General features: G+C 44.2%; 1 protein-coding gene and 1 long non-coding RNA gene across 4 annotated transcripts; both read left to right on the top strand.

Moving 5' to 3' along the window:
* Positions 1 to 3,170: 3,170 nt before the first annotated feature.
* On the top strand, positions 3,171 to 14,900 carry LOC133883297 (uncharacterized). Its single transcript, XR_009902850.1, has 5 exons — positions 3,171 to 3,371; positions 4,816 to 5,023; positions 6,092 to 6,160; positions 6,377 to 6,447; positions 13,926 to 14,900. It is a non-coding gene; the product is annotated as an uncharacterized LOC133883297 (long non-coding RNA).
* A 461-nt stretch (positions 14,901 to 15,361) lies between these two features.
* LOC133930457 (homeobox protein ATH1-like) lies at positions 15,362 to 18,859 on the top strand. Of its 3 annotated transcripts, XM_062377111.1 has the most exons (6): positions 15,362 to 15,648; positions 15,818 to 15,894; positions 16,346 to 17,265; positions 17,455 to 17,831; positions 18,362 to 18,422; positions 18,532 to 18,859. In XM_062377111.1, exons 3-6 carry the CDS (start codon positions 16,393 to 16,395, stop codon positions 18,640 to 18,642), a joined length of 1,422 nt encoding a protein of 473 aa, XP_062233095.1. In that variant the 5' UTR covers positions 15,362 to 15,648; positions 15,818 to 15,894; positions 16,346 to 16,392; the 3' UTR covers positions 18,643 to 18,859. The 3 variants fall into 3 exon arrangements, with proteins under 3 accessions (XP_062233095.1, XP_062233094.1, XP_062233093.1); XM_062377110.1 differs by having other exon boundaries at positions 15,370 to 15,894; positions 16,334 to 17,265; XM_062377109.1 differs by lacking the exons at positions 15,362 to 15,648; positions 15,818 to 15,894 and adding an exon at positions 15,910 to 16,171 and having other exon boundaries at positions 16,334 to 17,265.
* Positions 18,860 to 23,593: the final 4,734 nt, after the last annotated feature.

Below are 23,593 nucleotides of genomic sequence, written 5' to 3'. Positions count from 1 at the left end.
AACGATGGCTTCTCTACCTCGGCTCTCCCTCCTCTGATCCCTGCTCCTCCTTGAATACTCTATATTCTTGCTCTTTTTAACCCTCAATTCCTATCTGTAGCTATCAATTTATATTAGATAAATTGTTATAAGAGCTTGGATTAATCCATCACCACCGGTGATGATGTCATTCGAGCAACAAAATGTTGGGTATCGGGTGTTGTTGCAGCAGATGAAGACGATGATAGCGAAGATGGACGAAAGCAGCCGCATCCTCAACGTGGAGTTGAAGAGGGTTGAGGTGTCCATTAACCGACAGGAGCTGGCGGCAGCAACATCGGCGTCTCCCTCGATCTCGGCACCACCCCAAGACGATGTCCTCGATATCCCCATCTCCACCACCGAACAGCACCTACCCACGCACGCCAGGTGTTGACGATTGGTCTCGACCTGGACATCGTCTCTGAAGGCCACCCCTGCTGTCCCGGTCGCCACAACGGAGTTTCCCCAAGCGACGCACGCCAAATGTTCGACGCTGGGTCGCAGCTGGAGCATGTGCGTTCCAGCGTCCGTGAGCATGGAGCTGAGGCCACCGCCATGACCATCTTACAGCGACATCACCAAGAATACCCCTGCTCCACAGATTGGCATGGCCCTGTTGTGTCTTGACACCAGCGTCCGCGACGCACGCAAGGTGTTCGAGTTGAAAATCCCCTGGCCACCACCTACTTTGGTGTATTCCACAGGAATTGAATTGGCTATGGTGACAGTGACCACAGGTTCATGGATGTTGTTTGGGTGCAGCCAAGGTAGAGTGCAATTTATACTGGTATGGCCCTTATTTGATCGATCGAGGAATGTGGAATCAACTACTGTTGCAAATAGTAAAGGTATTTGGGATTATCTACCTGCTGATCCTTTATATATCTGTTGCTCCTTGGATCATATGAATTGGCAGTAGGTAGGGCTCTTGCATTTAGCCAAGTATTTCAACAATACTTGTGGTGATTTTCTAGAATTGATGCTACGAGATGCTAAAAACACTTCAATGTTTACACTCCAACAAGATGATGGTGATGATCAGAACCAAAGAGCAGACAGGTTCAGAGAAGGACTCGTGGAGAGTTTTGTTGATAAAAGGCTCAAACTGCACGAAAATGATATCATCCATTTCTGTAACAGTCTCCATGATACATGTGTTTCCATTGCTTTCACTAGTGGATCCCACCAGGAAGGCAAGCTAACTAGGAAGGAATTTATGAACCTTCTGACGGCAGCATCATCTATGAAAGATGTTAAGAAGCTGGCCGCATCATCTATGAAAGATGTTAAGAAGCTGGCTGGACATTTGAGTTACATACTGAAGCTCGGTGTTAATGCAAATGGGTAGCAATCAGTTCCATATGCTCCAACATGGGAAATGACATGGGATCCTGGTTGTATTATGACTGATTCTTTCAGACTATTGTTTTAGAGAGAACTGATTCGGTTGGACCTTGGAATTTGTATGGCTGATCGTACTAACTCACGTATGGTGGACACTGCATGGGATACAGATGGATTTTCATTTGTAAAAAAGGATGCAAGTCTGATACCTGGTAATAGCGATGGCCATTTTGAAGTTTTTTCTTGTCTGGGAAGGTATATGGAATATCAGCTGCTCTCAGAAGTGGGTTTCTTTAGTACCTCTACACAGAGTGATTACTTGGCAAGGTTGCAGCCTTGAGCTTGTTATGGCGCATGTTGTTGAAGCATTATATCTTGGTGATGGCTGGCTCAGGGTATACATCGAGTATTTTCAAAAGCATTGGGATCCAGGCAGTTCATTGCTTTTGAGTCGGGACTATTAATGAGTGAGCAATCTGAAATATCTTCATGTAACTCAATCTCAATTGCTGTCAAACTGTCAATAGTTCTTGCTCTCATGTCTTGCTGGGAGTTAACTGATAATGAAAACTCAGAGTGCAAATATGTGCAACTGCAACTCCTTGGAAGAACCAAGGAGGTCATGCTACCTTGTTTTGGTTTACTATTGAGAAGCATGTGGCTATGGAGATCCTATCATTCAGTCCCACATCAATTAATCTGGTTGTAACACAGTGGAAAGCAACTAAGCATCCTTGGAGGAATACAAGAAAGAAGTGGTGTGTTCAGTACATAACATTAGCTATGAACAAGGTGGATGGGTTCAGCAGTAGTACTTTTTGTATCAGTACAATACTACTCATGCGTATCAGATCCATATTTTCTATGCCTTGGTGGAAATCTCTTCGCTCAACCTGCCAGCCATAAAGTGTTTGCACTCCACAAAACTTGAAGTTCAGACCACCATTGAGCAGGTTTTTGGCCGGCATTGGAGTTTACCTCAATACTTTGGTACTGGGACATGCCAACAAAATGCTGAGGGCTTACTACATGAAACCCGTGTTATCAAGTGGCTATTTGAAGGCAGCATTATACACACGCAATCAGTGGCGATTTGCACGGGAGAGCTGGCGCTTGACATTGACTCGATCGTGCCATGGGATCCAAGAGGCATCAAGCTTGAAGATTTTGCTTCATCGGTTGGGGCAAACCGATTCTCAAAGGGAGGAATGTCACAGACTGCCCGTGGGCCATGGTGTTGGCTTTCTGGGCTAGAGTGTTGGATTGATTCTTGGCCCAGGGAGAGAGGCTGGAGATACGGTACAAATATAGAAGCAGCAGCCACGGGATAGGAGAGAAAGTAACGATGGCTTCTCCTACCTCGGCTCTCCCTCCTCTGATCCTTTCAACTCCTTGAATCCTCTGTATTCTTACTCCTCTTGGACCCTCCACTGCTCCGAACCCTTAATTCCTATCTATAGCTACCAATTTATATGAGATACATATGATAAGTAACACTCACCTAATTTAGGTGAACGAGCGGCGGAAGTTTATTGTTATAATTTTTTTGAAACGAAGTGTAATTTTACAAATATTATATATGTATATATAATCCGCGCTCACACCTATGCCTGCCAGATGCAAGCAGGCCGGCCCACGGGCATGCCATCGCTCGCGCGATCCGTTGCTTTGTAGACTTTTCGATCCGAAAACTCTCAAATTCTACCAGGCCCGGCCTAAAATGCATTTCCTAGGAGGGATCCTAACAGCCCAGCCGACCGCTTCGAATTCGAGCCCACCCATCCTTCCCCACCGCAAGGCCGCAACTTCCCCATCCATCCGCCATCCCAACCCCGAGCACGCGCTCCCGCCGCGCCCCGTGGCCTCCGCTTGTCACCCTTCCGGTCGGCGGCGGCCATCGGACGCGAGGTGCCGCGCCCACTCCGCCAGCGCGGCGTACATGCGATGTGAACGCCGATCGTGCAGGTCCTCGCAAGCGACTCGCGGATTGCCGGATCATTTGCGTGGTAATATTCTTGAACGAGTTCTTAGTTTGCCGTTTTTTGTTTTACGTAATTTGCCTTTGAGTTGCTCGGAATCGGAGCTTATGCTTGCGAAACTCAGATTTGCTTGCTCTGCCTGCTGCCGAGGCATCGAAGTTTACTATCGCGACTCAAAGTTTATGGAAAATTTGCTCGGAATTGGTTCATCTTAGTATCTTATAGTACCCAGTCTCATTCAGTGCACATGAAAAAAAGAGAACCCTTTCTGATAGGGTTTGGTATGACTCAAAATCATGGTACAGCACGCGCTGATCTAGCGCTGCTCAATTACTGGATGGAATCATGTGCCCCACTGGTTATTTTTTCTGATCAGACACTGCAGCTAGTATGCAATGCAATAATCGCTCACTGCATTGCGTGATAGTGGAAGGTCCTGGTACCTCACATTCTAGAGCTAGACTAATCAGTCTATATACTAGCTGCTGGCAGTGACTGTGAATGTGGATGTGATTATATCATTGTCATAAAACAGTTTTCATGAATCATGTTCATGAGGTCTGTTTGAGTTGAACTGCTTTATTTCTCAGCACTCAGAAATCAGAATGTAATTAGGAAAAAAAAAGTGAATCATGGATTCATCAGTTTCCCAGGCTTTACTTCTTCCCTAAATCTGCCCTTTGTCTCATGTTCTATCTTTCATGGATCTGCATCTGTAAAAAAAGGTCATGTTTGGGTGGGATTATGCATATGATAACCCACGTCTATATAAATAACTTCTATTAGAATTCCAGCTTATCAAGCATCTGAAAGAAACAAAGCCCTTCTAAAGAAGACCTAGAAATACTGTGTGTGGTAGGTGTAGAAAAATTTGGCATGATCGAACTTCCTAAGGATTCGGTTAAGTGAGGCTGAATGTATTAGTTTGGTCAGCTAGTACTCTGTAGATGCAGTAAATTAATTTTAGTTCAAAACAAATTCTTTCCGTTTAAATATACGCTTCCCCACGTCATTTTTTTTTTTGAAACACTGAGCAGGAGCACTGCTCTTTCATTTAAGCAGGAAGAGTATTCGATGAATTACATTGGTTTTGTTTACGTAAGAGAACAGGAAAAACGCCTCAGAAAGAAAAATACCATAGCTGAAGCACCGGCTGGCCATAGGCCAACATCCGCATACTCATCTCCTCCTTGATGAAGCTGAACACCTGTATTGGCAGCGCCGTTTTTTGTTCAAAAATTCTTCGGTTTCGCTCCTTCCAGATATTCCAAGCTGTTCAAAAATTCCCCACGTCATATGCTATTTGATTTTGAAATACACTTCGACATGTTCTGGAATCTAACAACATCAATGGGTGCAAAGAGTACTGAAACAGATTGTATTTTGTTCGTAACTTTTGTACGAGTTGAATTGTTTATGTCAAGTTCTTCCTTCAAATGAAGCTTCAATTTTTGTCCTTCTAACTTTTCAGGTTGGTCTGGAGCACAAGAATTTAACAAAATAAATGCGATTTTTATTTCCAGAAAGCAGTTTATTTTCTATAGGAAAAAATGTTTTTGTATAGAGAAAGATGCCACTGATTCGTTACTGAGATTGACTCATGAGCAGGGGCCATGACCACTAAGGTCCATTGGGCATGAGTAGAAAAGGAGCAAACAAGGAATTCTTTTATTGCCACTGTGAGGAATTCCCATCGTTTTGTATTATTAAAATCTTTATCTTGACACTGCATTCTGTCTCCGTCTGTGTTTTGCCGTTTTCTCTGGCATATACTGCACATATCAGTGTATTTTGTATAAGGGCTCTTAAAACATGGAAATGAATTAATCCTTAGACGTCATTCTGGTTCAGATAACGCAGTATGCACTAGAAATAATACCTTTCAGAGCAGAGGAAAATAGAGAAATCCACATATTGTGTGGCCATATATGCAAAATGGTCCAGGCATATTTACATGTAGCACATAATGTTAGATTTAATAGTTTTAATATTTCAGAATACCCATCTCAATAGGTTCTGATGTGGTCTTCATGAAACATTTGTGCACAAAAAATGGGGTTGCATAATTTAAGGTGGGCTGGGTCTCCTGCTTGGAATATAAAGATCAGAAAAACTGATGTCATATGTCAGAAGCCAAATCACTTCAGGTTTGTTGGAACTATGACCAAAACAATACTTGATTTCATTGCATTGTGTGGTAGTCAAAGGTTTTAGTACCTCACATTCTAGGGCTATATCAATCAATCTCTTAGCTGCTGGCCATCACTGCGAATGTAACAATTTTCAGATATGCTATTCATGAGCTCTGTTTGAGTTGCATTGCTTTCTAAGCACTGAGAACTCAGAAGGTACCAAAGATTTAGGCAGGTATTCATCGTTTTCCCAGGCTCTACTTCCCTAAAATCACTATTGGTGTCATATTCCGGCTTTCATGGATCTGTAATTAATGTGATGTTTGGTTGAAGTCATGCATGTGTCAACGGTTAAACCTGCATATGAACATGTTCTGTTAGAATTCCAGCCTACAAAGCGTCTGAGAGAAACAAAGCCCACCTAGAGGAGCCATAGCAATACTACACAAGGCGAGGTGTAGAAATTTGTCATGATCCAACTTCCATATGGTTAACTTTAGTGAGGCGTAATATATTGGTTGGGTGAGCTAGTATTCTAGAGATGTAGCAATTTAGTTTTAATTCAAAATTCATTCGTTTGCTACTTGATCTTGATGTACAATTTTACATCTCTAGGTTATAGCGACATCGAATAGGCGCGAAGAGTACTGAAATAGATTATACACTGGTCCATTTTGGAACACAGTATGTTTCCAAAGCTTTTGTATAAGTTCCAACTTTTATCAAATTGTTCCTTCCAATCGGAGCTTAATTTCAATACCGCATAACTTTATGGCCTGTTTGGAACGCAATAGTTTCAATAAATAATATGTTTTTTCACAAAACAGTTATGTTCTATGACATTGTTTTTGGATAGAGAAAGGGGCCACTGGTTCATTGCTGAATTTGACTCATGACCAGGCGCCACGGCCATAAATGTCTACTGGGCACGAGCAGAAAAAAAACAAACAAGGATTTTTGTCATCGCCACTGTGAGTAATTCCCATCTTTTTGTACCATCAAGATCTTTATCTTGACACTTGCATGACGCTGCGGTTTGTCGCTGTCTGTCTCTTGCCGTTTTCTGTGGCTGCGCACTTCACAAATCACTACCATTAGTTTATTGTTTACAGTAGTTCTCAAAACATGAAACTGAATCCAAATATTAGGTGACGGTATGATTTAGACACAACGGACTACCCACTTCAAACTACATACTCCAAAAATTATATATAACTATAGAAAACCACGAATAATGTGGTCGCCAATGCAGGATAATCCATGTATCTTGGCCTGTGGCTGTGGCACATAATATTAGGCTACATGGTCTGTTTTTTGGATCAAAGGTTATATAATCTCAATGTTTCACAATACCCCAACTGAAGGGATTCTTACTGGGAGGCTGTGAAACATAATGTGCATAAAACATGGGGTTAGTATGTTCCAAGGTGGGGTCTTCTGAATTATGGAGACCACAAAAAGTGGTGTTATCTGGCTAAGATACCTGATGTTTTCCGCAATAACCAATACATTATCCGAAATATTTCCCTCTTATGGAACTACATTTCAGTGATAATGGTTGTTTTTATAAGAGTATATGGAATTCTTAGGAACCGAACCTAGTTCAGGTGGTTGAGAGTGTGGATGTACCATAGTCACCTAGGAATGTGGAACTATACCATGTTCCTCGTCTTGAGAATGTCATCACAGTTTTGGAAACGCGGGAACATTTTAGTTATCGCCTCGTCAAAACCTTTCGTAAGTAGCGTATCACATTCTTCGATCTTATTCCTCGACGCTATTGACACGAGAATTTGTTGACTATAGAATATACGTTTAGATCATTTAGATTTGAGTCCTCTTTAATACAAATTTGGATATTTGTTCTTTCTTATTTATAATATTACCTAGCTCTTCCTAAATTGATTGAGTTTTTTAATAAGAATTCCTGAACTCTAAACAAGCATTATGCAACTTAATATTCACAAGAACTGAACTTAATCAAACTGTGCAAACCTAGTGTGTTGAATTATGAACATGTCATTCTCAAAAGCACAATCATCGATAAATGATCCACAGTAGTTTTACTGTCCGTGCACCAAATTTACAGCGAGAATTTACAGTGGCCTATGAATAGCGAGCAATAATGCGGCACAGAGCCCCAGGCCCTTCAAATCTCTGCACAGATTGGGGAGAACAGCCTAGGACCCATAGGCTACAGGCAAACAGGTAATACGCTTCTTGCAGTGGATTACCTCAATGTGCACCGTTGCAATGCACATTAGCTACTAGCACACAGATGCACTTGCATGCTCTTTAACTATTCTGAATACTTCATTCCCCAATTTACCACAAGCCACCTATCCTCTTTCGAATTCTTGCATACATATTCATCTCGTAACTAACCACTTGAATTTGCATACACGGTACAGTTTGAAACTAGATAATCTGAAATGGCACTGTGGCTGTTGGTAAGCTCTAGTTAACTCCATATACAGTATTGGCTTTTTCATTCTAATTTTTTTTAAGGTAATGCAAGTTTTTATAAGAGCACAATAACACGCATACTACACATGTAATTTATATTCATACTATATTTACACAAGCGTGCATGTTCATACGTACACTATAAAAAAGATTGAGAGGCAGAAAACCTCAGGAATACACAGTACCACTATATATATATATATATTCTAATTTAATCTGAACTAATCCAAAATGTTACTCGAAAAATACCCCATACTTGTGTAATTTATATTCATACTATATTTACACACGCGTGCGCATTCATACATACGCTATAGAAAAGATTGAGAGACAGATAACCTCAAAAATACACAGGACCACTAAATATATATATATATATATTCTAATTTAATCTGAACTAATCGGAAATGTTACTCGAAAAATACCCCATACGACACCCACTCTGGCGGATAGGCTGGCCACTCCCAGCGCTAACACCGAGCCAAATCACTGTTCGCAATGCAAGTTTTACCATGTCTGACTGTTTGTTTGAGGAGGGCTGAAGTGATTTGGCTAGAGAGAGAAGAAGCCGAATGGGGAGGGCCCGAACCAACACTGCCTGCTGCTGCAGACCTGCAGATCAGGACCCATGTGTCTCTCTTCCTCTTTCTTCCCAAGGAGATAAGGGAAACGGACTTCCTTGATTTTGGAGCTCCCCTTTCACCCATCTTGGCACAGTGACATGCCAATTATTATCGTCTCCATGCCTAATCATTCCCTAAAGCTCAACGCTAGGATTTGGGTATCTCTCTCAAATTGATACTGCAAATAGGATAAAACTGCTGAACCTTTTTAGGTGGTGATTGATTGCATATCCTATAAAGTCTTACTAAATTTTGTCCACGATTAAACTTAGGGTACTACTAAAATTTGGTTTGAAATATTGTGTTTGTTTGTGACTAAGTTAAAGTTAGTATAGTGTCAAAATTAAGGTATTATATGGTGATTGTATTGTAACCATGCTAAATTTTTGTTTAAGTTATGAGTATGACATGTCGACTCTATATGTCATAATTTTTTAAGCATCAAAACATATCCAATATATGTCTTAATTTATAATTTAATTACAAGTAGTACAATGATTTAAACGGATTTGCAATTGGATGTACAATATAGCAAAAATTGTCATTAGAAACTTAATAATCTAAAACCAATGCATTTAATGCATCCATTCACTAATTGACATGTCAGCTATGGCTGCCCGTGCGGCCAAGCCAAATCGTGGGCGTGCGAATCGGCCGCCCGAAAATGGCTCAGCTTCGCTATTTACTGTAGATGGGCTGCCAAATTTATCTAGATAGGACCAAATTTTGGCATTCAACTAAATAGAAACCAAAACAGCTGAATTAAACTAAATTTTGGCTTGGCACATGGAGCCTTCAACCAAACACGGCCATACCGCCCACCTTTGGGAATTCTTGTGCATAATCTGTTTCTCTTTCCATCTTAATTGTGCCAATAATGTTCTTGCCTTCCGTCAATCAATAATAATTTCTGCAATTCCCCTAAAAAAATAATTTCTGCAAGTAGGATAAGGGGCTGTCTGAAGCAGAGAAATTTCACTAATTGGTCTCAAACCTGTGCATAGATCTTTCTGAGACTCATTTTCACGGAAAGGCCTAAAGATATGTTTTGATGCATCAGATGTTAAAACTTCACCAATTGGTCTCAAACCTGAAAATGCTGAACACTAGGCTTAATGACTATTACTTTTCAGCTTCTGAATTTCATCTTGACGAATCTTGCTGGTGTTTATTTAGATTTCCTATTTATTTGTACGTAAACAACAGCTTCGTACGAGCCATAAACAGCCCCCCTTTTGGCTCTTATTTGATTAAGTAAGTTCTCTTTATTTAGCATTTAGCATAAAAAGTATTATAGATTATTTCGTTAATGCATTGATAAACTTGCACTTTCGGTTTGTGCCATTGCTTTTTGGCCAATAAGTCCCATGCAATTGATTTGCAAAAATTGTGCTGGAAACTTCATTGGTGTAACATCCCAAATTTTCAAACAATCTCGAAATCCAAAAAAGATCTTTTGCAAAAGGATCAATTCAGATCATTCTCAAATCAATTTCAAAACCTTTACTCATTTCTTCTCCCCTTGGGCTCAAACAAACTGTCTCTCTCTTTGTCCAGCCCACCCTCTCCTTTCCTTTTTCTTTTCCTTCGGCCTGACTCACCCCTCCGGCGCACTGTCTTTCTTCTCCCCACTGCTCACTCGTGCCAGCCAATCGGCCTGTCACCCCTCTCCTTCTTGTTCCTCCCGCCCTTGTTGTTTGCACGCACGTGCGCCCGAGTGTCTCGACGGACCCCGCCTACCTAACTTCGTCGTGCCGCCTATGTCGCCCTGTCTCCCCTCCCCTCTCTACAAGGTCGCCTCGCATAGGAATCGACGATGAGTGCACAACTCCCGCATGGACTGAGCCACGTACGGGCCTCAGCAGGCCGCCGCTGACTACGGTCCCACCGCCCCTTCCATCTCTCTCTCCTGCTCTCTCTGTACCTGCACGCGCGTGAGGTCAGCTCATCCACTAGCGCTAGTTGATGCTGGCCCCGCCGCTTGCCAAAGCAGCACGCCACGGTCGGCATCCACTGTGTCTTCTGGCCATTACTGTGGCTCCTTCCACCTCCTCTTCCTATATAAGCCGCCTGCTCGCTCCACCGCAGCTCACCGCCATCCGCCGAGCTCTCTAAGGTAAGCTCCACTCTCTCTCTCCCTTTCTCTCTCTAGCTATTTTCAGCATAATTGAAGTCGCTCGTAGTTGATCCACTAGCAGAAGCCGTCGTTGGCCAATTGGACCCCATGACGAGCTCCACCTGGCCACCCTCCACCCCTCGCCCTTCTGCTTAGCCCTACCCCCTCTCTTTTGAGCCCCCACTGAACCGCAGTGACCACTGGCCGTCGCCTCCGTCGCCAGCCATCGGTGATACTTCGCCGGGAAAGCCAAGCGTGGAGAGACCTTCCCCGCACCCCATACATGCTCCTGACGCCCAAAAACCTGACCCTAAACCATGCTCCTGTGTTTTCCCCTATTGGCCGCCACCATCCCCATCTTCAACGGGTTGCTAGCCCTGTTCTGGCCATCGGTTGTCGTCGATAACCACACCACTAGCTCTGTCGTGCCGTACTGGTCCTTGTGGACTAGTTCTCGATCAGATCTGAGATTGAGAGCCATCGACAGTGAGCTCTCCAGCGAGCCCCCGCCGCGGGCCCTCATCGCCACCATCGCTATCTTGTCCTGGTGACCAAATCCCCTGTGCTGACATGTGTCCCACCACGTCGACGCCACCTCGACACTTGCCCCACCCCTTTACTTATTTATCGGTATAATTTAAATTTTTAAGCTAGTTATGCCCTATAATAAAATCGCTAGCCAAATTGATTTGACTTGAATATAACTTTGGTAACCCTAGGACAATTGTCCCGACAACTTTTATTATGCAAGAAAAACACCATGTTATTAGTATGTTTAGGATTATGTACCTTGTTGTGATTTTATGCTTAATCTTAATTAGTTATGCGAAATGTGTGAAACTCGGTGCTTTGGTGTTGTGTGAGTTGTTGGGATGGGAAGACTTACTGGATAATGATAACAGTTGTGAACCCGTTAGAGCTGAGACAAATCAGGGTTTCCGACAGGAATGCCTTATGAGTTTAAGTGATGCCTGTGTGGCAGACTTAGTGTTGAGATGTTTGTCTTGGCTCGATTAAGGACCGAGTTGGTGTGACATATTACCTAATCTTCACCGTGCAATCACTCGACTCTGTATGTGGCAGAGCTTAGCCTAAACACCAGTAGCTAGTCTATTGGTCGTCCAGAGGCAAGAGTATAACGGAAGACCATGGAGCAGGTGCAAGCAAGTACAAGATTGTTGACCCGGTTGAAAGCCTAGTATAGGTTAGGAACCCCTAGTTAGCTCCCGTAGGTAGCTAGTGGGATGATGTTGTGGTGGGTAATTGCTTTGTTGAGACACACTTCCACGATGGTGGTTTGTCGCCAAGCTCAACTTGTGGGTAAAGTGTACCACTCTGCAAATATAAAATTATTCGAATAGTCGTGTCCAGGGTTACAGATAAACTATGATTCAGTCATAGCAACTAGCATGAGTTATATGTGTTTTTCCTTGAAGTGTGAGTGGGCAATGTGTGCCCGTTTTGGAAATAGGTCCGACAGTGTGCTGCGAGTTGCTGTGAACGAATTGTCTGGTAACATTAAAACTTACGCCCTGGTGACCTTTCACCGCGACCGAACCCCCCCCCCCACCATTTTATATTGATGACATGGTGTTTTCCTAAAACCCACCTTATGAAAAAGAACCATTGCATGAGAAATTGGTTTTTTCAAAAAATTAAATTTATCAAGTAATGGCATAATCCGTAAGTGCAAATTTTCAGAGTCATAGAACGAAATTTCCCAAGCATTGTAAAGAAGACTTCGATCGGATGTACATGGTATAGCTTTGAAAGTCATCAATTACAAATGTAATATTAAGTGCTCATGTGGAATGTTAAGGGTAAGCTAGTTGGCGTTCATTTACATTTATAGATCTAACCATGAGGAGAGGCTCTTGTAGATTAGTTTCGGTCTATTTATTTTAGTTATAATTATAAAAGATACTTTATAAATTATGGATTATAAAAAAAACTGAATTGTGAAAGCTAGATTGTACAATCTAGCTCATAAATTATAACAATCTAGCAATCTATCTTTCGTTAATGTTTTCACCAAAACGGATTGCTAGATTATTACAATTTAAAAGCTAAATTATACGCTATAACTTTTACCATTCAACTTATTTATTTCAGCCTACAAATTACAATCACAATCTACTACCAAAACAAACATTTCCATAGATTGATGTGCATGCTAAAACAAACATTTTCTTAGATTGATGTGCATGCTAAAACCACTGTATGTAAAAACCTGGTTACTTTTGTTGCTTCCTCGATCCATAAATAGCTGTCAGATATCTAACCGCTAGACTTGGCTGACCTCAACCTGGCCAGACCTTCCCAATGCTGCAACATTTGCACTGTTTCAGAGAAAGGAGCCCATTCCTCCTGCTTTTTATTCCATGTACTCCCAAAGTTCATATAGGTGAATGAATGTGCACCAACCTCCAAATCTCTATTGTGGAAATAAGTGTATAGGCTTTTTTAGAAAAAATAATGTAAAGAAAAAAAATAGTGGAATATCAAAACCTGTGGTCTCGAGTCTCTGGACGACCATGGGTGAATATGTTATGTCCATGGTTACTGTTCACAGGAGCAGGACTACTGTTTACATTCAGGATTACTCTTTGTAGTTTTATATTAGTTACACGGCTATCGTCTTTTTAATCCAGTAAAGAATAATTAATCTAATATCTTTTAATATTTTGTCTATCAAATCTATGGTCTAATCTTTTAGTAGTCGATGTCGTTCGAGTATCCTCCATGTGTTTACCCTAACAGAATACCTTCTGTCTACTTCTTGGCCATCTCAAATACATATATTCTATATAATATACTATTTTTTTCACGAACGAGACCCACACTCCTAGCTTTAGAGGGCTGGAGGCACCTCGAAGGGTGAGCAATAACCACCAGGGACAGAGACGCGTCATGAAGAGGCAGCGTCCGCGCATGCAAATATCAGGGTTCGAACCCACGGTAGCAGGTAAGAGTCCATTTGCATGCTATTTATATTTAATATGGTTATGCTTATTATATCAGTGTGTGATATATTAAAAGTCCTATCAATAGTGTCTGTCTTTACTTATATTCTATACGATATGGCTGGGTATTTATGGCACATGTTGAAATTCTATGAGCAAGGTAGGCGACAGACTGTAATGTATAGTAACAATAAACAGCATATTATATTAAGTGACGACATTGTGTATTGGAAACAATGTGGACACATTCTTTTGATTCACAAACGGCACTATCATTTCAGGATCATAATCCTGAAGATGCTACCCTCAGTTTAGATTCTACTGCAATAATCATGGAAACGATGTCATGGCCCCATCATACAACAAGATCCTAGCAGTAAATACATTGGGAGACTCGCATCCTTGCCTTAAGTACAGCGGTACAGGTAGGAACATGCTCAATACTACAATGGAAGCAGGGACTCCAGAGGATGCAAGTGCTTATAAATTCCACCTATTTCTTTCAGGTGCCAGCCTGCCAGGACAATGGAGCAGGAGAGGCAGCGCAGTAGTGGTACTCGTTTGTCTGAAGGTGCATGTCCAGCTTAATGCTGAGGGATAGCACAGCCTGCCACCAGCAGCAGGCAGCCAATCTGCAAGCAGATTCCAGATCTTTTGGCTGCCTTGATTATTTTCGCAGAGCGAGCAGAGATGCAAATGGATGCGAGGTGTGGGCAAAACCAAACAGATAAGTGCATGCACATCGCTGACACAAAGAGATGGAAAGGCAGGGGACGGGAGTGTCCTTAAAAAGCATGCACGCACACACACATCTCCTTGTTTTCGTTTCTAAAAAACTTTTTCTCATTGTTTTCTTGCGCTGTTCTTTTTGCTAGATCACAACGATGCATGCTGCAGTGCTGATTGATCGATATGGCATGTGCATGCTGCTGATCAAAACCCAAGCCTTAAAGTTCCCTTGGACACATTTGCCACGCTTTGTTGCATTTGCTCAAGCAAAGGGAAAGGTGAGCTGGTTGCGCCAGATATGTTCTCGTAGAGCCTGGTAGGTAAGAGTAACTGGCCTCCTAGTCCTGCAAGAGGCCTTGTTTCTTTGCTACAATTGTAAATCCATACGTCCACCGCAGTGCCTGGGATGGAATGAAGCCATGATTGGTGTTGTTGGTTAGTACGACTTAGCAAACATATGCATGAGGTCATGCATCTTTTTTATAATTATAATTATGTAGTGGGCAATGTGCATACATTGGTTTGGAGATTAATTTAGTGGCTCATTGTTTGTCCTACAAGGATGACAATCATGAGGTGATAAGTCCCATAAAGCTCTCATTTTATATCTTTTTACATCCTTCTCTCTAACACATAGCCTCCCTCCCCTCCCTATGGGGAAAAATCCTCTGACGTAGCTCGTTTTCCGTCAAAGGAGCACAATAATTTGTCTGCCGCTACAGTCCTCTGGCGTAGCTACAGTGAAAAACAGTATTTTAGCTGCCGTCCGTATGGTTACTGCACACCTGTTACTGTTTACCGAGGTACTGTGGTAGGTTATCTGATCCGTCGGTTTCAAATGGAACGTCAAGATTAATTGGACTGCTAACATCAGGGGATCCCAATCCCACCCCATGCCTGTCTTTTGCTTTGCTTGCTACTATGTGAACCACGTAGCTGCGTATGGGCATCGGCCACTTTCAGTTTGGGGGAGCCATTTGCTTGGCATTAATTGAGTCGCTCCTAAGTAGGACCCATCTTCTCTTGTTGGCTTGTGAGCGCCCAAATCTCTCTCTGATCAGGGCCAGGATCAGTGGGGGCCTTCTGCTTTACAAGTGGGCTAGGCTTGGCTTGTTGATGTGTGCGTGCATGCTCTGATCAGGGTCCAAATTTCGTCGTCTCTCTTCTCTCTCTCTCTCTTATGCTTTGGTCATGGTGCCCTGCATGATAAAACCTCTCCCTGACCGGATTGTTTTCCTGCTGCTTGGCTGGGGATGTTAAAAGAATCACCTCAAGGTCACCCACCACACACCACCATTCTCCTTGTAGGCGTTTTATTAGGAAACGCTCTGCTTTCCATTTTAGTAGGCAAGCTTGAAGCTTTTCGAGCTTCATGCATGCTAATCTCTTGCGATACTTGAAGCTTGGTTCTTGTGTTCTTCTTCTTCTTCCTCCCTGCTCTCAGGTTGCTTCCTAGGAGACTAGGACGCAGGGTGGTTGGCGTTGCATAGGTTGTCAGTGTTCACTACATTATTTGATAAGGTTTGGCCCCTAACTCCTGAGCCTCTATGGTTGCTTCGCTTCGAAGAGCCAGCTTTGCTTAGCTGTTGTTGTTGGTTAAGCCTATTTTGCGTTCATGATGGTAATTACCACTGTATTTTATACCTCTAGCATTTTCTATTTGATAATTCAGGCTCATGTACTATTACTACTGTGAAACATCCTATTTTATTGTATGCTTTAAACGAGTACTTCAAGTTACACAGCCTACCTAATAGGATGACTTTTCCTCCTATGGTCTTCCAGAAATTATTTTCATGTATGCTCTGTGCAATTGTTATGTGTTCATTTCTGGTATAATGCCCATGCTAGATTGCCTGGTTCCTTTTACATTTTTCCTTTCTTTTGTGGTTGGAGCAATCTTGTAACCTTGTCCTGAGCAGTGTTCATGTAAAACATTATTCATTTATTCCACTCACAGTGCTGCTTTCAGGCCCTTTTAAAATCGGTACAACGTTTGACACCTTCCCAAGCCTGAAGATGGCCGGCAACACATCTTATCAGCAATTTGGAGTGGACGCCATGATGAGCGGCTGCCTTGTCAGCGGCGGCGGCGGCGGCGGCGGCGGCGTTTGCAGCGTGTTCGGCGCCGACGCAGCGATGTTCCACTTCCCGGAGTACACGCCTCACTATGGCATCTTCGGGCTCGGCGAATCGGCTGACGTCGCCTCGAGTTTCTTGGCCGATGGTTCGGTGCTCGCCGGCCAGCTGGTCCGTGCCACTGTTCTGCAGAGCATGTCGCCGGAGGAGACGCATGGCGCCTACAAGGTCGCCAGCGGGTTCCGCCCGTCGCAATCAGATATCACCGTTGCTCACGCACCAAACACGACCAAGCTCGCCGGAGAGCCGCAGGGCAGCTGGACCCACGAGCCGTACTACCCGGCATGGTTCTCCGGCGACGGCTTTCCGGTGTCGCTCAGGCTTGGCGCCGAGTCCTCGTCAGCCGGCATGGTGAACCTGCCGGACCAGTCCTCGGAAGTGAGCTGCTCCGGCTTGACCCATGCAAGCAGCAGAGCCGGGCAATGCCTGTTCCAGCACCCTTACGGTGACGGCGGCGGCGACGAGCTGGGACGAGCGTGCCGGCAGATGTCGCGTCCCAGCTCCCTGCATTTCTCTCAGGTCCTGTCGCGGTCAGGGTATGCGCACATCGTGCAGCAGACGCTGGACGAGTTCGTTGGCTGCCTGCTGCAAGACGTGGCCGGGATTGCCAGCTCCGCCAACGGCGAGGCAAGCTGCCCGATGCCCTCGTCAAGCTGCTCCAAGACGACGTCATCCAACCCGTCGATGATTCTCAGCTCGGAAGAGCACGCGCATCAGATGCTGAGGAATGATCTCCTGAGACTGTTGCAGCTGGTTAGTTCCAGTTCTTTTTTAATGCTTTTGGCATATACATCAAGACCAGTTTGGAACGTATGAATTTTCTCGATTCCCAGACAACAAAATGAATTGTTTCCCGTGAAACTTTCTGTAAAATTCATGCGTTCCAAACGCCGACACGGTTAAATTGTCAGAATTACATTGTGATGCCAAAACTTGTTGCAGATGGACCAACGGTGCAACCAGTGCCTGGACGAGATCCAGAGCGTGGCGTCCAAATACGGCAGTATGGTGCGTCCGGCCGGCGGCGGCCTGTTTGCACCGTTCGCGCACCGGGCGGTGTCTGCGATGCACCGGAAGCTCAGGGCGCGGATCACGAGCGAGATCGCGGTGGCGACGCAGAGGCAAATGGGCCGGGAGCCGTCGTCGTCCCTCTCTCTGGCTGAAAGGGAGCGGAGCTGGGAGTCGGCCTTCATTCAGAAGCACTGGGCGCTGCGGCAGCTCAGGCGGGGCGACCAGCAGTCGTGGCGGCCGCAGCGCGGGTTGCCGGAGAAGTCCGTCGCCGTCCTCAAGGCCTGGATGTTCGAGCACTTCCTACGCCCGTAAGTTCAGAGAATGATAATGTTTCTGCTCTGAAATCAGAATCTCTTACTCTGACAGTAGAATGGGTACTTTTACAGTCTGCATTTGGTTCGGGGCTAAAGGCTTTAACTTGCTAAACAATGGTGGGTTTGGCATGGTTAAGATAACCCGATCAAAGATTTTTTAACACCGTAACAAAAGGTTATCCAATATCCAGTTATCCACTTTATCCACTTATCCTGACCCACTAAAATGTTAAACAGTAATTAGCCGACTAGGTTAGTTGCCAAATGTGAGTTATGCTAACCCAGTTGGGTACTTGGGTTAAGGTTAGCTAACCTGGTCATTGTAACTGCGAATGAAACACAGCCTTACATGTCAAACTGATTGCTCTGGTTGCTTTTGCCGCTAGAAAACAGTGGCATCTTTAGGCTTTCAACAATCTTTTTTCATGAAACAATACAATTCGTCAGCTGAAACCTGGCACAATTCCATTTTGCATTTGATAACTTTGTAATACACAATCATAATCCAACATCTCATTACCCAGGTACCCGAAAGACAACGAGAAGGAGATGCTGGCGGCGAGGAGTGGCCTGAGCAGGAGCCAGGTACAGTTTCAGCTGATGTAGCATCAGTGCAACTTCAGATAAAACCATGGAACCTTATATGAGAAAGATAGTCATATGGCCATTCGTGTTGTTGCATTTGCATTGCCAGGTCTCCAACTGGTTCATCAATGCTCGCGTCCGGCTATGGAAGCCGATGATAGAGGAGATGTATGAGGACCTCAAGAAGGCCTCTGGAGGCGGAGAGGGGGTGCCTGCCTGAACATCTGAGAAGCAAGGATGCAAGCTACAAAATGATGGCTCCAACTTTCAGATGGGGATTGTGTAAAATCTTTGCATTGCTCTGGGAGCTTGTGTACAAGTATTGTTGCCGCTCAGCAGCCACTTAGGAGCTAGGACTCCGGCTGTTCATCTCATCTCCTGCCATCTATGTAATCTGTAACTTTCCTTGCGTATATATGATTGCCAATTCCTTCCGTCTTAATACAATGATACCCAGCTCTCCTGCGTACTAAAAAAAAAAATGATTGTCAATTCCTTCAAGTTGCAATAGACCACTTTCTGCCTCTTCCTCCTTGTTTCTTTTCTTCATATTGCAGTTCCTGAATCTGTTCTGAACAACAGAAAGGAAATCATGAGTCTCATGCAGGTAGCTCCAGTTTATTTAGGCATATCATTGGTCGATTCGAACTGCGAATTTTCTCCTTTCTGTCTTGCTGGATGCACTGAGATGGTTTTGAAGAACTGATTAGTACCATGGCTCTTGGAAGTTGGAACCATGCCCAATGTATTGTACAATTTACGATGGCTGCAATTTACGATGCCCAATCTGGGATTGAACTTGAAACATGTTCATTCCCCCAAATAAAGAAAATTGAAACAAGCGGGTTCAAGCAAACATTCACTGGTATTCACGCAGTCAAATTTCAGCTGATGTTCAATGATGGGACGACGTTACAGTTACACCACATGATTGCTCATAACAGTGAAAGGTTTGAAAGATCTGAAGTGCCCAGAAGTACAAGCATGCTGCTGTTGCTGATTGGATCCTTTTTGCATTCCACTGCTCCATGTTGCAATCACACTGCCCTGCTGTTGTTCACGGATTCCATCATCAGCACATGAAATGTTTGGCGCCTACTTTGGCGTATGCATAGGCTTGAGCATTCAGAATTGACTATAAATGCTTTCGAAGGCCCCATTTTGATTCGTAGTTAAGGCACCATATATACAGAACTACGGTAGGAGTCCTGTTTTTCAAGGTGTAGCTGGGCTGTTTGTTTTAATTTTAGATAGTAGGAAAGCGTAGCTAGGGTTTAGTTTTGGATCGTAGGAAAGACGATATGCACACCAATAGTTTTTCCTTTAAAAAATTATGAATCTTTTTATGCGCATGCAGAACGATTTCAAAATTTGAAGGTAAATTGACAAAAAAGGACCGTAGTTGCGTGCAAGAAGGACAAAAGCTTGAGTTCCTAGTACATGCTGGACGCACCAATATGCATGAGCTGATGATACATGGTAGGATTTAGGAGTCGTCGTGTCATGTGCATCAATGAATTTGATTGTACATAGCACCACGCATGTGAAGCTACCTCCGGGATAGAACACTATTGCACTTGACTAACACCAAAAAACACTAGCGACTAGAGAAGTCTTGCGATTTTTCTTTATTTATCGTTAATATTCTCTCTTTTTTCTTGTGAGGAAAATTTGCATTCTTGATCAGGAATTTGCCATAAGCCTCGTAAATGGGAGAAAAATGGATTATAAGATCGACATTGGAAAATGGAGTGAATTGGGCTGCAAGCGAAGTGTGCTGCATATATCATGTGTGCAGTATACTGGGCCTTGCCCAAATCTTGAATGCGTTCTTAGAGGACCGGCCCAACCAATTAGAAAAAGAACCGACTAGCAAATATCTTTTTTTTTCCGAGAACGCAATTAATCAATATTTTATTTTAACATAAGAAAAAAAGGAAAACACCTAATACTTGAGTAACAATAGGAGTAATATTGTAAACCATCTTGGTATTGGTGTAATTATATTATAAAAATTCGAGTGCATGTCAAGTGAAGTGTTTCAAACACAGGGATTTAAGGGATCCCCCTATAAACTCTACAACAAACGGTGTAATTCCATCATAAGCTGTGGAGTCCAAATGGGCCTCAATCCGTGTACACTAATGTCAATTCTTGGTTTCAACAATGGAAAATGGCAACAGAAGCACAATCGAAAAATTTCGCTCATAGGAAACCTTTTCCCTTTTCCCTATCAACATATAATCTTTAACCTTCATTAAAATAAGTATATTTACATCTCGATACTCCCACACTCCACCACACCGAACCCATCCAAATATCATGAAATGTAGCTCGATCTATAAACTTTGCTTTTGTGGGACAGCAGCTGGAAGGTTGTGAATTCTCCCACAACCCCATGCATCTATCTACGAAACCTAGATATCCATTTTCTGTCAGACCATATCTTGTTAATGGGAAGTACAACCCGGTATGTTTTTACACACATATGGTCTATCTTAACCGTCTATTTCTCTCACCTAATACTCATTCATCTTTTAATTCTCCTACCTATGTTATGATTTTATTTTACTTATCTCTTAAACACGAATCTCAAAGTAAATAAACAACGCTCACATGTCCGAGTGGAATTTTCTCCGCTTTGCCTTCAGTAGTGGCACAGTTGGCGATTGACTTTTTGTGTATGTGGACAGGGGAACGTTAATGGGCCATGGACAATGCATGCAGCCGCATCGTGCCACTGTCAGCAGAGGATAGATATGTGCTGATCCAATCGCCTACGATCCGGTGGCTCCATGACTTTGCCCTTCGCCAAACACTTCATCATTTTCACTTATCGTTTTTGAAATTGACAGACCTTCTAATACTCGCTGAAAATGTTTCACATTATAATGGGTACCTTTATGACAAATAGATCTTCTTGTTGGGTACCTGCAGCCGTACGTACGGCACACAGCCTGTCGGCCTGCCTGCTCCACCCCGGGCGGCTTCGGCTTGGCCAGCACAAGCACGCCCGACCCAGGCTCTGCCGGCTCCAGCCTGGCTGGCTTGGCCCCTGCAGCAGCGTCGAGCTCGACAACATCTGACAGCACGACGACAGGGACGAGCGGCCATCCCATGGTCACACGTGCCAAGGATAGCATCCACGTACCACCCTAGCTCTTCGACCTCGACACTTCCATCACGTTTGTGTCTCCCGTCCCGAAGACATATTGCGGCACCCTCAATGACCCCAATTGGTGAGACACAATGATCGACGAGTTCATTGCCCTCCCCGCCAACAATACCTGTGATCTCGTACCTCCTCCACCGCACGCTAATATCATCTCCAGCAAGTGGATCTTCCACCACAAGTACAACTCCGATAGCTTCCTTGCATGCTACAAGGCGTGTTGGGTTCTACGTGACTTCTCCCAGTAGCCTGATATCGAGTACGATGAGATCTTTAGCCCCATCTTCAAGCTGACCACCATTGGTGCTCTCCCTCGCCGTCTGTAGCAACTGGCCCATCCACCAGCTCGATGTCAAGAACACCTTCCTCAATGGCAAGCTCGAGGAGACGGTCTTCTGCCAGCAGCCTTCTAGCTTTGTCGATGCTGACAAGCTGAATCACATCTGCCTGCTCAACAGATTGCTCTTCACCCTGAAACAAGCTCCTCGCGCTTGGTACAACCGCTTCTAGAGCTTCGTTGTTTCCATCGGCTTCCGCGGATGCAAGACGGACTCCTCCCTCTTCGTCTTCAACTATGGCACCAACATCGCCTACCTCCTGCTATACATCGATGCCATCATCCTCACGGCGTCCACTATGGCTTTGCTTCAGTGACTCATTACCACTCTCCGCAACGAGTTTGCCGCGACCTCCACTATTTCCTCAGCATCTCGACGCATCGACATTCTCGTGGTCTTTTTCTCTCCTAAGAGAAATATGCCACGGAAATTCTCCAACAAGCCAACATATCTACATGCAACCCTATGCCACGCCAATTGAGGCATGCTCCAAGCTCCCTACAGAAGCAATCCGATGCTGTACAGGAGTTTCGTAGGTGCTTTCCAGTACCTCACGTTCACCCGTCCTGACATTACGCATGCTGTTTAGCAAGTTTGTCTCCACATGCACGATCCACGAGAACAACACTTCCAATTGATCAAGCGGATTTTACGGCATGTCAAGGGGACACTGAGCCACAATTTGTAGCTCTATCGTAGCTCCTCCCATGATCTCATTGTCTACTCCAATGCAGACTGGGCGGGCTGTTCGGACACCCGCAAGTCTACCTACCTCAGGCTACTGCGTCTTCCTCGGCGACAACCTGATCTCCTGGTCCTCCAAGCGCCAGCACACCGTGTGTACCAGTCGAAAAATAGTGGTGTCCCCCCCCCCCCCCCCCGAGTACGAATGCGATGATCGACGAGTTCATTGCCCTCTCTGCCAACAATACCTAGGATCTCGTACCTCCTCCACCACGCACTAATATCATCTCCGAAAAGTGGATTTTCCACCACAAGTACAACTTTGATGTCTCCCTTGCACGCTACAAGGCTTTTTGGGTTCTTCGTGACTTCTCCCAACAGCCTAACATCTACTACGACGTGACCTTTAGCCCCATCATCAAGCTGAACACCATACATGTGGTGCTCTCCCTCACTGTCTGTAGAAACTGGCCCATCCACCAGCTCGATGTCAAGAACACCTTCCTCAACGGCAAGCTCGAGGAGACAGTCTTTTGCTAGCAGCCTTCTGGCTTCATCGATGCCGACAAGTTGAATCACACCTGCCTGCTCAACAGATTGCTCTTTGCCCTGAAACAAGCTCCTCGTGCTTGGTACAACCGCTTCCAGAGCTTCGTCATTTCCATCGGCTTTCGTGGATGCAAGACGGACTCCTCCCTCTCCGTCTTCAACTGCGGCACCGACATCGCCTACCTCCTGCTATACATCGATGACATCATCCTCATAGCGTCCACTATGGCTCTACTTCAGTAACTCCTCGCGACTCTCCGCAACGAGTTCGCCATGACAGATTTGGGCAACCTCCACTATTTCCTTAGCATCTCGGCGCATTGACATTCTCGTGGTCTTTTTCTCTCCTAAGAGAAATACGCCACGAAAATTCTCCAACGAGCCAACATATCTACATGTAACCCCTGCGTCACACCAATTGAGCATGC

The sequence above is a fragment of the Phragmites australis genome, chromosome 10 (assembly GCF_958298935.1).
Source record: "Phragmites australis chromosome 10, lpPhrAust1.1, whole genome shotgun sequence".
Taxonomy (NCBI): Eukaryota; Viridiplantae; Streptophyta; class Magnoliopsida; order Poales; family Poaceae; genus Phragmites; species Phragmites australis.
The sequence above is the reverse complement of the archived record's forward strand: the minus strand, read 5'-3'. Positions and strand labels throughout refer to the sequence as shown.